Consider the following 14,577-nt stretch of genomic DNA (forward strand, 5'->3'; position numbering starts at 1 on the left):
ATGCCACAGTCGGACGTCTGGGCGACATCACATAAAGGGCTTTTAAAAGAAATGCCACAGTCGGGTGTCTGGGCGACATCACATAAAGGGCTTTAAAAGAAATGCCACAGTCGGACGTCTGGGCGACATCACATAAAGGGCTCTAAAAGAAATACCGCAGTCAGACGTCTGGGCGACATCACAGACAGGGCTTTAGCAAAAGTAAATAACAGGTTTGCCACCGTCGGACGTCTGAGCGACATCGCAGACAGGGCTTTAACAAAGGTAAATAACAGGTTTGCCACCGTCGGACGTCTGAGCGACATCGCAGACAGGGCTTGTAATAAATGTAAACAACAAATTAGTCCATCCACAAGAATAATCTTTTAACCGGATTTATCACACATAAATCCCACCGGAGTTTTGTCACTGAGGCTGATACCTGACAAGATAAGATAATTATAGTACTCGAACAAAGTACAAGATCATTGAAAGATTGAGGCTCTGCAGAGTTTGGAAGAACTGAACACAGCCAACGGATTTTTGTAGTCACGAAGGACTAGTTCCGTTTATGGTTTTTCGGTAGAAACACATTTAACTAGTACACACCCATTTCACCTCATGTTGCCAGGAATCACCCTGGCCAACGTCCAAGAAAAACTTTGAGACGGGGAGGCCACAACCTCGAATAGCATGGGATCAAATTTCTATACGCGCGCTCTAAGGGGTGCCCCCCTCTCGGTCCAAACCGGAAACACCCATGCCCCCTGACCGGATGACGGGCTTTAATCCAGGGCCATGGAACCCTCATCCCGGCCTCTCCACTTGGTGTGTACCAGGAAAACGATTTGCAACTTACTATGCCATATCCCTTTCGGAAAACATGTGACAGTATAGGATGGAATGAGTGGGAATGTGAATGGTGTCATGACGACACGGAAGTCAAATAATCTGGCATAAGACTGGCATGTCACAACACTGCCATCTTACCCATCCTCATACCAACACATGGCTTTGCAAATATGTATCCAACAACATAATGCTTTCCGAAACATACTTTCCGATTATTTGCATGAGATATATCATGCAAAGTGATGTTCATAAACATGCCATGACTATACTAAAATGCAAACATGCAACAACACTCATCATATCAAGAGTTCAAACATGCTTGCCTGGTTCGGAGTAGTCGGAGTCTAACTGTGCGAAGTTTGCAGCTCCGTCACCTCCTCCGGTATCTACGGTATAAGAAAAATACGTACGCAACGTAAATACCGAGAGTGTACAGAAAAGTGTTCCAAATATTTTTCAAATAAATATGACAAAAAACTAGACAAAAAATCTAAAGAGAACAGAAAAAGAATCACTCAAAAATTCCCTTCTGATAAAAAGTTATAAGTGTTTTAACCCAAGGACTCATCTGTAATGAAACAGAAAACTTCCAGGGGGTTCTGCGGAAAAGTATAGATAACGTTTCGTTTAAAAGAAACGGTTGTGAGGCTGACAGGAGGGCTCCACCTGTCGGGTTTGAAAGTTTAAACAGAGAAACAGAGCGCGACGGCGCCCGAGAGGTGCGGTGGTCGCCGGCGGCGATCCACGGCGAGGCAAGGTGATCGGGGTTTACCTCCGTGATCAGTGCACCATTCCGCGTCTGTGGGTGGTGGTGGTGGTCGCCGGCGAGTACTGTGTCGACGGCGGCCCTAGCTCCGGCGGACGGCGGTTCGGGCAGTCGTGGGTCTCGTCGGAGAGTGCTGTGGAGATGAAATTGAGGAGGGAGTTAGACTTGCGGTAGCATGAGGGGGTAGTTGACGAGATTAGGGCGCCGGAGATGGCCTCACCAGAGTGAATCGTGGTGGAGGCCGAGGCGGAACGGGGCGGCCGGAGCTGGGGAAGAGGACCTCCTCGAGGTCCCCATGGTGGCCTGGCAGGGTGCTAGTAAGGTGCAAAGGGGGTGTGTGCTCGAGGGCGAGCTCGGGAGCCGTTTATATAGGCGGTCCGAGGCGGTGGCCGAGAACGGGGTTCTCCGGCGAGGTGATTACGGCGGCGCTGCGGTGGTACGGGAGGTTTCAGAGGCTGAACGTCGTCGTGGGTGTTCCATGGTTCCATTTTGGTGCTAACCGCGTCGGGATTTGGGGGTTTAGGGGGAGCTCGACGGAACGGGGCGGCGCGGGCCCGTCGGCGGCAGGGAGCGCGCTCTGCGCATGCCGCGCCACGGCGACGGTGCTGCATGCGTGCGCTGGCAAGGAGGTGGCCACGCGGAGCCACCAGAACGCTTGGGAGGCGCCGAACGGCGTTGCGCCGCCGTTCTGCTTCCTGTCGGCCGCCGCGAGACACGCCGGCGCAGGCGGGCCAGGGCGCCTCCGACGCCAGGAAGGCGCCAAGCGCGCGTGTGAGGCTCCGGACACGTAGGCCTGGCCGTGAGCTACGTGCCAAGCGCACTGTCAGCTCGTGACTGAAGTCACTGACGAAGATTGACACTGAATGTCTGAATTTAACTGAATATGACTAGAACAGTGCATGCAAGGTGTTCGACAGAATGATCCAGGCATGTAGGGATTTTTCCTTGAGCTAGTTTTTGGTGGAGGGGCCTCTCATTGCATCTAGGGGCTGCCTGAATATTTGTGGAATTTTTGGAGAGGTGTAGATATGAATTTCACCAAATTTGGCAAATCTGGTCCAAACTTGCAGTGAGTGCAAATTTGAAATATTTGAACAGGAGAAGAGTGGATCAAGATGGTTCTGGGTTGTGGGTTCAAAGGACTATCCATGGGTGTTGAGTTGAGGTCAAAAATCAAAAGCATTAGGGCACTTGCTTTGTAATCCACCTAGGTTCAAAAGAAAAGGCAGAATTAATTTGGGAGGAGAAATAGTTGGAATAAAATCCAAAAATGGATTTTATTAGTTTGGACATAATGTTAGGGTTGAACTATAGTGGGAGGAAAGGTTTTGGGAAAATTTCACCATAGGAAGCATGGTGAATTTTTTTTGAAGGGATCAAACCAAAAAAACCCAAAACTAGAAGGGTTTTTCATTTTAAATGAAACCAAAACAAGAAAAGGATTTTTGAGAGGGCAAACTTAGAAGATGGTTTTTAGGAAGGGCTTAAATGACCTCCTTTCAAACCAAGCAAGGCTCTTTTTAAAAAAAACCACCAAAAATTTTGGAGTGTCACACATAACACCACTAGAGGCTAGACAACATACATCTTATCAAAATATCGAACGAATACCAAATTCACATGACTACTAATAGCAAGACTTCTCCCTTGTCCTCAGGAACAAACGTAACTACTCACAAAGCATATTCATGTTCATAATCAGAGGGGTAATAATGTGCATAAAGGACCTGAACATATGATCTTCCACCAAATAAACCAACTAGCATCAACTACAAGGAGTAATCAACACTACTAGCAACCTACTAGCACCAATCCCGGACATGGAGACAAGAATTGGATACAAGAGATGAACTAGGGTTTGGAGATGAGATGGTGCTGGTGAAGATGTTGATGGAGATTACCCTCTCCCGATGAGAGGAGCGTTGGTGATGACGATGGTGATGATTTCCCCCTCCCGGAGGGAAGTGTCCCCGGCAAAACAGCTTCGTCGGAGCCCTAGATTGGTTCCGCCAAGGTTCCGCCTCGTGGCGGCGGAGTCTCGTCCCGAAAGGTTGCTTCTGGTTTTTTTCTCATCGAAAGACTTCATATAGGAGAAGATGGGTGTCGAAGAGCCACCAGGGGGCCCATGTGGTAGGGGGTGCGCCCCCCACCCTCGTGAGCAGGGTGTGGGCCCCTGGCCTTCATCCTTGGTGACGATTTTTCTTTATTTATTTTAAGATATTCCATGGAGTTTCAGGACTTTTGGAGTTGCGCAGAATAGGCCTTCAATATTTGCTCCTTTTCCAGCCCAGAATTCCAGCTGCCGGCATTCTCCCTCTTCATGTAAACCTTGTAAAATAAGAGAGAATAGCCATAAGTATTGTGACATAATGTGAAATAACAACCCATAATGCAATAAATATTGATATAAAAGCATGATGCAAAATGGACGTATCATAAACCTAACCATAGCATGAAACATGTGGATCCAAATCAGCCCCTAATGAAGCAACACATAAACTAGGGTTTAAGCTTCTGTCACTCTAGCAACCCATCATCTACTTATTAATTCCCTATGCCCTCCTCTAGGCCCAATAATGGTGAAGTGTCATGTAGTCAACGTTCATATGACACCACTAGAGGAGAAGACAACATACATCTCATCAAAATATCAAACGAATACCAAGTTCACATGACTACTAATAGCAAGACTTCACCCGTGTCCTCAGGAACAAACGTAACTACTCACAAAGCATATTCATGTTCATAATCAGAGGTGTAATATATGCATGAAGGATCTGAACATATGATCTTCCACCAAGTAAACCAATAAGTATCAACTACAAGGAGTAATCAACACTACTAGCAACCCACAGGTACCAATCTGTGGTTTTGGATACAAGATTGGATGCAAGAGATGAACTAGGGTTTGAGAGGAGATGGTGCTGGTGAAGATGTTGATGGAGATTGACCCCCTCCCGATGAGAGGATCATTGGTGATGACGTTGGTGATGATTTCCCCCTCGCGGAGGGAAGTGTCCCCAGCAGAACAGCTCTGCCAGAGCCCTAGATTGGTTCCGCCAAGGTTCCGCCTCGTGGCGGCGGAGTTTTGTCCCGTAAGCTTGCCCATGATTTTTTCCAGGGTAAAAGTGATGATATAGCAGAAGATGGACGTCGGAGGCCCACCAGGGGGCCCAGGAGATAGGGGGCGCCCTATAGGGGGGGGGCGTCCCCCTGTCTCCTGGACAGGGTGTGGGCCCCCTGGCCTATTTCTTTCGCTCAGAAATTCTTATAAATTCCAAAAAGTTGTTTTGTGGAGTTTCAGGACTTTTGGAGTTGTGCAGAATAGGTTTCCAACATTTGCTCCTTTTCCAGCCAGAATTCTAGCTGTCGACATTCCCCCTCTTCATGGTAAACCTTGTAAAATAAGAGAGAATAGCCATAAGTAATGAGATATAATGTGTAATAACAGCCCATAATGCAATAAATATTGATATAAAAGCATGATGCAAAATGGACGTATTAGTAGCCAGACGAGACCTTCATACTAAGCATGCATTCAAAAAAGATTTCTTTCTCTTCTTTGGTAAGAGCGTAGCTGGCAGGACCTTCATACTGCTTTGGAGGCATGCCGTCTTTTTTGTGCAAATGTTGCAGGTCCTCCCATGCCTGTAGTGTATCTTTTGTCTTCCCATACATGCCCAAGAAGTCTAGCAGGTTCACGCAAAGGTTCTTCGTCACGTGCATCACGTCGATTGAAGAGCGAACCTCTAGGTCTTTCCAGTAGGGTAGGTCCGAAAATATAGATTTCTTCTTCCACATGGGTGTGTGTCCCTCAGCATTTTTCGGAACAGATAGTTCGCCGGGACCCTTTCTGAAGATTACTTTTAAATCATTGATCATAGCAAATACGTGATCACCGGTACGCATGGCGGGCTTCTTCCGGTGATCTGCCTCGCCTTTGAAGTGCTTGCCTTTCTTTCGACATTGATGGTTGGTCGGAAGGAATCGATGATGCCCCAAGTAAACATTCTTCTTGCTTTTGTCCAGGTATATACTTTCGGTGTCATCTAAACAGTGCGTGCATGCGTGGTATCCCTTGTTTTTCTGTCCTGAAAGGTTACTGAGAGCAGGCCAATCATTGATGGTGACAAACAGCAACGCACATGCAGGTTAAATGCCTCCTTTTTGTACTCATCCCGCGCATGTACACCGTTTCCAATCCACAGCTGTAAAAGTTCTTCAACTAATGGTCTTAGGTACACATCAATGTCGTTGCCGGGTTACTTAGGGCCTTGGATGAGAACTGGCATCATAATAAACTTCCGCTTCATGCACAACCAAGAAGGAAGGTTATAGATACATAGAGTCACGGGCCAGCTGTTGTGATTGCTGCTCTGCTCCCCGAAAAGATTAATGCAACCCGCGCTTAAACCAAACCATACATTCCTTGCATCACCTGCAAACTCCTCCCAGTACTTTCTCTCGTTTTTTCTCCACTGCAATCCGTCAGTGGGTGCTCTCAACTTCCCGTCTTTCTTACGGTCATCTCTTGCCATGGCATCAAATTGGCATGCTCTTTGTTTCTGAACAGACGTCTCAACCGTGGTATTATAGGAGCATACCACATCACCTTGGCAGGAACCCTCTTCCGGGGGTGCTCGCCGTCAACATCACCAGGGTCATCTCATCTGATCTTATACCGCAATGCACCGCATACCGAGCATGCGTTCAAATCCTCGTACGCACCATGGTACATGATGCAATCATTAGGGCATGCATGTATCTTCTGCACCTCCAATCCTAGAGGGCATACAACTTTCTTTGTTGCATACGTATTGTCGGGCAATTCGTTATCCTTTGGAAGCTTATTCTTCAATATTTTCAGTAGCTTCTCAAATCCTCTATCAGGCACACCATTCTTTGCCTTCCACTGCAGCAATTCCAGTATGGTACCGAGCTTTGTGTTGTCATCTTCGCAATTGGGGATCAAACCTTTTTTGTGATCCTCTAGCATGCGATCGAACTTCACCTTCTCCTTTTCACTTTCGCACTAACTCCTTGCATCAACAATGACCCAACGGAGATCATCATCGGGCACATCGTCTGGTTCCTCTTGATCTTCAACAGCTTCCCCCGTTGCAGCATCACCGTATTTAGGGGGCACATAGTTGTCATCGTCCTCTTTTTCTTCGCTGTCTTCCATCATAACCCCTATTTCTCTGTGCTTGGTCCAAACATTATAGTGTGGCATGAAACCCTTATAAAGTAGGTGGGTGTGAATGATTTTCGAGTTAGAGTAAGACTTCATATTCCCACATATAGGGCATGAACAACACATAAAACCATTCTAGTTGTTTGCCTCAGCCACTTCGAGAAAATCATGCACGCCCTTAATATACTCGGAGGTGTGTCTGTCACCGTACATCCATTGCCGGTTCATCTGCATGCATTATATATAATTAAGTGTGTCAAAAACCATTACAGGACATCATGAATTGATAATTAAGTGACCAAATTAATATAAGTTCATCATCACATTAAAACCAAAGTACATACATAGTTCTCGTTAAACAACATATAGTTCTCCAAAGCATCTAATTAATTAAATCATACATTGAAACTATATAAAACATTTCAATGTGAAAACAAATGCGATCATAATCGCAATCATGGTAACAATTGATCCAACGGCATAATGATACCAAGCCTCGGTATGAATGGCATTTTTTCTAATCATTCTAATCTTCAAGCGCATTGCATCCATCTTGATCTTGTGATCATCGATGACATCCACAACATGAAACTCCAATATCATCTTCTCCTCCTCAATTTTTTTTCTTTCAAGAAATTATTTTCTTCTTCAACTAAATTTAACCTCTCGACAATAGGGTCGGTTGGAATTTCCGGTTCACATACCTCCTAGATAAATAAAATTTGTGTCACGTTGGTTGGCATAATTGTCATAATCAATAAATGAACCAAATAGTTATAAAGATAATATATACCACATCCGAATCATAGACAGGACGAGGGCCGATGGGGGCGGATACCAAAACCATCACACTAAATAATAAGAAGCAATAATAAAAGTAAGAAAATTATACAAGTATCTATCTAAACATACAAGTAAGAATTTTTTCCTTTCAGAAAGAAGATAAGAACAAAAGGCTCACCACGGTGGTGCCGGTGACGAGATCGGCCGGGCGATCGACGGCGGTGAAGACGGGGACGGGACGTGAAGGACCGCTAAACCTAGACAAATATTGAGGAAAATGGAGCTTGGAGGTCGAGCTTGGATAGGAGAAAGCTTAAGTAGTGTGGCTCGGGCATTCCATCGAACACCTCATGTGCATAGGAGGTGAGCTAGAGCACCACAAAACACTCCCCTCAACGGTTAGAAAAAACAGAGCACTCCACTGCTCTGCTCGGGGGCGAGGGGTATATATAGGCATCTCATTGGTCCCGATTCGTGGCTTGAACCGGGACACCTTTGGTCCCGGTTCCAGCCACGAACCGGGACCAATGGTGGTGGGCCAGGAGCGAGGCCCATTGGTCCCGGTTCGTCCCACCAACCGGGACCAAAGGGCCCAGACGAACCGGGACCAATGCCCCCACGAGGCTCGGCAGGCCCCTGGCCTCACGAACCGGGACCAATGCCCCCATGGGTCCCGGTTCGTGACTGAACCGGGCTAATGGGCTTATGTGGTCCGAACGTATGCCTTGTTTTCTACTAGTGTGTACTGGCCCTGCCAAGCAAATGGGCAGTTCTTCCACTCCCAATGCATACAATCTATGCTGCCAAGCATGCCTGGAAAACCTCTAGTTGCGTTGGTCGCCAACAATCTCTCTGTATCAGCGGCGGTTGGCTGCTTCAAGTACTCAGGGCCAAACAATGCCACCATGGCATTGCAGAAGCTGTACAATGACAATAGACATGTGGACTCACTCATACGCACATACTCATCCACCAAATCGCCTGGAATTCCATATGCAAGCATGCGGATGGCTGTGGTGCATTTCTGGTAAAAGGGGAATCCAAGCTTGCCAAGGGCATCTGTCTTGCACTCGAAGTATGGGTCATGAGCAATCACTCCCTCTCTGATATGATTGAACACATGCCTTGCCATACGAAAATGCGATGGAATTTATCCGGCTTGAAGAACGGGATGTTTGCAAAGTAATCGGCATAGAGCGGGGTGTGGCCTCTCTCCCTGTTGCGTTTCAGGTTGGGAGCACGGCCAGGGAGTGAAACCCTGTACCGAGGAAACTATCATTCAATGTGGTCGTGAACGACTAGTGCAACCACCACAAGACAAGATCTTCATCATCCGACGATGAATCGTCCGAGGAATAAATGAAGTGATGGAAGAAAAATTCATCTCCACTGTCCATATCTTTGTGGGCAAAGTGTCGAACACCTTGCGGTCGTGGTGGCAAAGAGGCCGCGATGATCACCTCGATGCAGTAGGGGTGGCTGGCGGCCGACTACTGGCCGCTCTGGAGCACTCGTCGGAAGCTGCCGTGACTGCTATGGTACGTCGCTGGCGGTCGTATCCTCCCTGCCACCGGCTACAACGGCGACGGCCAAATCTCCTTCAATCGGCGACCAAAACTACGGCGAAAGCGCGGATGTGGCGGCGGCGATGTCGAGACGTGGTTTGGTATGGACGGCCGGGGGGTGTGCAGTGAGGAGGCGGACGGAGAATAGTGGCGGCGCCGGCGGCAGGGTGGGGCAGGGAGAGAGGGTGGACGCGTTGGAAGCGAAGGGACTACTAGTGGTCCCGACAGGCGGGCTACGGGAGGACAAGGGTGTGCGTCGAGCTCGTCTGCGCGATGTCCGTTTCATCCCAAACCCGGCGCAAGTTTGGGCCGGGGATGCGTTGAAAACGGATGAAATCCGGACATTTGTCCGTCTAGGACCTCGCGTTGGGCCGCACTATTCGTTCGTTCTACTCCCTCCGTCCGGAAATACTTGTCGGAGAAATGCCTAAAAATGAATGTATCTAGAACTAAAATACATCTAGATACATTAATTCTTCCGACGAGTATTTTCGGATGGAGGGAGTACTTCAAACAAAGGCACGCGGACAGAATGGGGTCGCGCTCTAGAGTTGGCCTTACATTTGCACTGCATCGGTCCATCCCTCCGTCCGCTCCGCTGCGCACCCAAAATCCCCAATCTCCTCCAGCTGGTCGAAGTCGATCCATTCCGCTTCCAGATCCCCAATCTCTCTCTCGCACACACCCACACACCGAGACCTAGCGACCACAATGGCAGCAGCGCCGCCGGTGATCCCGGACGAGCTCGTCGAGGAGATCCTGATCCGCCTCCCGCCCGACGACCCCGCATGCCTCCTCCGCGCATCCCTCGTCTGCAAGGACTGGGGCGGCATCCTCTCTCGCCCGGCCTTCCGCCGCCGCCTCCACGAGCTCCACCAGACACCGCCCGTCCTCGGCTTCCTCCACGTCGAGGCCAGCGAGCGCACCCCCTGCTTCGTACCCACCATCGCCTCATCCTTCTCTCCCGCCGCCCCGGACCACCGCTCCTGGTCGGCACTCGACTGCCGCCACGGCCGCGCCCTCTTCGTCTCCGAGGGCCAGGATAGATATGCTCGGGAACTCCTTGTGTGGGAGCCAATCACGGGCGCCCAGCAGCGTTTACCTGTGCCCGTGGCGTTTGAGTGGAGCTACAGCTACTTGACTGCGGCCGTGTTCTGCGCAGCGGACGGGTGTGACCACCGCGACTGCCTCGGAGGTCCTTTCCGCGTGCTCTTCGTCTTGTCCGTCGGCGACGATGAAGTCTTCTCCGACGATGACGATGCGTATGGCACGTTGGCATCCGTGTACTGGTCGGAGACTGGCACCTGGGGCGAGCTGACCTGGATTTACCGCGACTGGTCCATATTCGAATTTACATACTCCAACGTGCTCGTTGGGAGCTCTGTGTTCTACTTCATATGTTCTACACCAACTATGACTTAGACTATGGCGGTGTGTCGTTCCTGGAGTATGACTTGTCGAGGCACGCCCTGAATGAGTTTAGTTTTAGGCCACCAGACAACTACTACGGCTGCATATATAACCTTGTGCTGGCGGAGGACGGTGGACTGGGCATAATCCAAGACTTGGATCCGCAGCTCAAATTGTGGACAAGAGAGGCGAGTGATGGGACTGATGAACAATGGGTGCTAACTTGGGTCATCGACCTGGGCAATTTGCTACCAACTAGTGCTCGATTGAATGAAGATTATAGAGTGCATGTAATGGGCTTCGCTGAGGGGGCAAATGCCATTGTCGTGAACACAGTTGATGGCGTCTTCACAGTGGAGCTACAGTCGGATCATGTGAGGAAGGTGTGCAGTGATCATGGCTTCGGTAATTTGATCCCAGTTGTCAGCTTCTACACTCCTGTACCCCTAGGTAAGCCTAGTGAGGAGCCTAACGAGGAGTCAGGTGGTGACGAGGGTGGAGAGGAGGAGAAAACAGTAGGTTGGGCACAACTGCTGTTGAGCAAGGGGTCCAATGCTATGAAGGAAGGGGACTTCGCCAACACCTTTGAATGCGTCAGCAATGACCACAATATCAGGTGAGTCCCAAACGCCTCCCCTATTCCATGCCACACATCATTCGCATGTACTTCTCAGTAGTTCGCTACTCTTTAGGATCAGCCTTTTGTTTCCCTGTGTCAGGACCCCGACTCAATGCCACATCGATCTAGCATGTAACACCTCATATCACTTTGCGGCCTCACGCACGGTATCCCCACGGGTGTCGCCTTACCTTTGCCCGGGACCGTTTGCGCATTTTGGCACACGTATATGATGGTGTTGCTAGCATCCATATGATAAAGAGCCCGGGCTGATATGGCTAGTCGTAAACCCAAAGTGGCACTAACTTACAGGGACAGGCATCCATGACCCAGCATCGAACGTGTCGGTCATCAGCGAGTGAATCCAGGCTGTAGCACTGGGCTAGCAGGACTCCGGTGAACCGGGCTGTAGCGGGCTAGCAGGACTCCGGTATTCATCGCGTGACATTTCCCCGAAGGGACAGACACAGGATCGAAGAAGGACACATGCCGGCCGGCCTAAGTGTTCCGGAGCAGTAGCAAGCTACCAGGGCTCAGTGAAAGCACTAGGAGACATTTCCCGGTAAGAGAGGCTACTAAGAATAAACAACTAGATAGTCAGATCCCACACATAGCAATACACATTACACGTACGCATAACATGCAAGTATGTGCTGTACAACATGGCATCACAGCATAACTCAACAACTCATATAGATAAAGGCTCAGAAGAGCCGTCACAGTATTATTACAAACAGGGGTCACATGACCCAACAGTCAGAGCAATCAAGCAACAAGCGGAAGCATTACATGTCTGGGTACAGACATCTACAAATGAAAAAGGCTGAAGAGCCTGACTATCTACAACATCCGATCAAGATCGTAGCTGAGGTACTAGCTACTAGTCGAAGTCCACGAGAACACTAGTAAGACCGAAGTCTCCGCTGCAAAAACATAAATAAAGCAACATGAGTACAAAGGTACTCAGCAAGACTTACATCAGATCCTATCGTACATGCATTGGTATCAAGAGGGTAATGTGGGGTTTAGTTGCAGCAAGCCAGCTTTGACTCTGTGGCTATCCTATTCTACGACTACCAGAAACTCTGGAGGTGAAACAACGTACACGAGTCCACTAATCACCACACAATACACTACTATGGATTCGTCCCCGTCTCCCTACGAGAAGGCCATCCATAGCACTCACACTTGTCTTGAGCATTTTATAGTATCCACTTCAAGTTGTCTATGTACCATGTAAGCATCCAAGAAGTCCATAACCGCGGACCCGGCTATTCGAATAGATCATGTTAACCCTGCAGGGGTGTACTTCTTCACACACGCTCTCGCCACTTACCGCCATGTACACGTCATGTATCTCGGCAACCTTCAAGCGGAAGCCTGGCGAGGGTGTCGGCCACGACCTGACTAACCACACAAGACTCTAGTCCAGGTTTATCGCCTATTCGGGTTCCATCCGCAAGGAGATCCGGCCGGGGTGTCGCTCACGGCCCCAAACGATGTGTACAGGGTTCCCGAGCCCACCATCCGGGTGCCACTCGGTACACCAGGCCACGTGTGCCTAGTCTGTCCCAAGCCCACCCTGCCGGGTGCCACTTGGTAGAAAAATAGCACTACCTACAAACACCAGAAACTAGTTGCGACTCCTGGACAGAGATCAAGTTGGTTAATAAGTCGAGAGGGCTTGGAGCGCCCGGAGCCCAATGTGTGGTAGTATCGAGTCATTGGACAACATACACAGAACTCAGGGCTTAAGGACGGTTCCAGTGAGACAACCCACCATGTACTCCTACATGGCCTCTCACCGCTACCTTTACCAAATCGTGTTCACACACCTCACTCTCAGCATCAGAACGTATCGTGACACTCCAATTCATTCCCAATGAATCAGACCTGACACAACTCTAAGCAATAGCAGGCATAGCATGGTAGGAACACATCAGTGGCTTCAATCAACTCCTACACATGCTAGTGGGTTTCAACTATTTACTGTGGCAATGACAGGTCATGCAGAGGAATGGGTTCAACTACCGCAGCACAAAGTAGCAGATGAACCGTTGTTGTCCTAATGCAATAACTGAGAGCAGGAGCGAGAGAGTAGGGTTTTATCGAAATGAACAAGGGGGTTTGCTTGCCTGGTAAATCAACAAGGGAGGCACTGCTTCACAGACAGGTACTCTGGAACGTCTCCGGAGCAGGACCTATCGAGAAGGAACGGTGCCGGCAATCAAAACACAATCATATGCAACAATATGATGCATGAACATGGCATGTAGATGTGATGCTGTTTGAGCTAATGCATCTAGTAAACATTTGGTTTGAAGTCCTTTTGAACCAAAGGTTCAAATGCATTTCTAAATTAAGTCTCTTATATATGCCCTAATGTGTTTTCCCATATTCAGCATGTATAAGTTGGTTTTTCATGCATGAAACTAGTACAGATGGAAAGATTGTATTTTTCTGATAATTTTTCATATATAAATTATTTAAATCTGAGCTACGGTTGAATTGTTATGAATTTTTGAAGTTTAAATCATTTTCTGGATTTTCTGAATTATTTTAATTCCAGAAAATATATAATTGCGTCAGCATGACGTCAGCACGACGTCAGCGGTCAACTGGGCTGGTCCGGTCAAACCTGACGTGTGGGACCCACACGTCAGTGACAGGGGGGTTAACAGGGGTTAATTAATTTAATTAAAAGGTTAGGGGGGGTCGGGCCCACTGGTCAGCGACCCTGGGGGGTCAAACCCGGTCAACTCGCCGGCGTTTAGCCGCCGGCGAGGCCGAGCGCGGCGGAGGAAGTGCATTTGCACGTTACGGCCACCAAACGGGAGGCGGAGAGCATCTACGAGCTCCTGGGAACGAGCCGCAGCTCTTGGTGGTGATGGTTGAGCTCGGGGTGGCCGGAGACGTCGCCGGCGACGACTTTGGCGGTCGCCGGAGTTCGGGCGCCGATGAAAACGGCGCCACCGTGCACGGGAGGATCAACGGGTAGCAACTACGCGTTCTGCAGGCTCCCACAAAGCCAACGGGCATATGCACGGGGCCGATTGGCCACCGGAGCCTCGTCGGCGACGAGTTCGTGCGGCGGTGTGCTTCGGGCATCATGGGAAGTGGTGCTACAACGAGCGCTAGGCCGTGGGGTTAGGGGGAAACGACGGAGGAGCTCACTGGGAGGTCGAAGCGCAGCTCAGTGGGCCTGGGGACGACCTAGACGGCGCGAATCGAAGACGAGGTCACCGGCGGCCGAAGGTTGAAGAAGAGCTCGAAGTCGACGCTGCAGGGCTTCCGGCGGGGCGTGGTTCGGTGAGGGGGTCGAGGACGACGTCGCGGAGCTCGTGGGCACAACCGAGGGGCGAGGGGGTGGCTGTGGCCGTGGTGGTTCTCGTCGGCGGCGGCGGCCGCG

The 14,577-nt window shown here is 49.5% G+C and overlaps 1 protein-coding gene across 1 annotated transcript; it reads left to right on the top strand.

Moving 5' to 3' along the window:
• Nucleotides 1-9,850: 9,850 nt before the first annotated feature.
• LOC123115240 (uncharacterized) lies at nt 9,851-11,169 on the top strand. Its single transcript, XM_044536456.1, has 2 exons — nt 9,851-10,540; nt 10,579-11,169. Exons 1-2 carry the CDS (start codon nt 9,851-9,853, stop codon nt 11,167-11,169), a joined length of 1,281 nt encoding a protein of 426 aa, XP_044392391.1.
• The last annotated feature ends 3,408 nt before the right edge of the window (nt 11,170-14,577 follow it).

Source organism: Triticum aestivum, chromosome 5B (assembly GCF_018294505.1).
Source record: "Triticum aestivum cultivar Chinese Spring chromosome 5B, IWGSC CS RefSeq v2.1, whole genome shotgun sequence".
Lineage (NCBI taxonomy): Eukaryota > Viridiplantae > Streptophyta > Magnoliopsida > Poales > Poaceae > Triticum > Triticum aestivum.

Bases quoted from the DNA above. Each gene is read 5' to 3' on its own strand.
- LOC123115240 (XM_044536456.1), top strand. From the start codon at position 9,851: ATGGCAGCAGCGCCGCCGGTGATCCCGGACGAGCTCGTCGAGGAGATC. The intron at 10,541-10,578 runs TCTACACCAACT...GGCGGTGTGTCG, and splicing joins CTGTGTTCTACTTCATATGT to TTCCTGGAGTATGACTTGTC.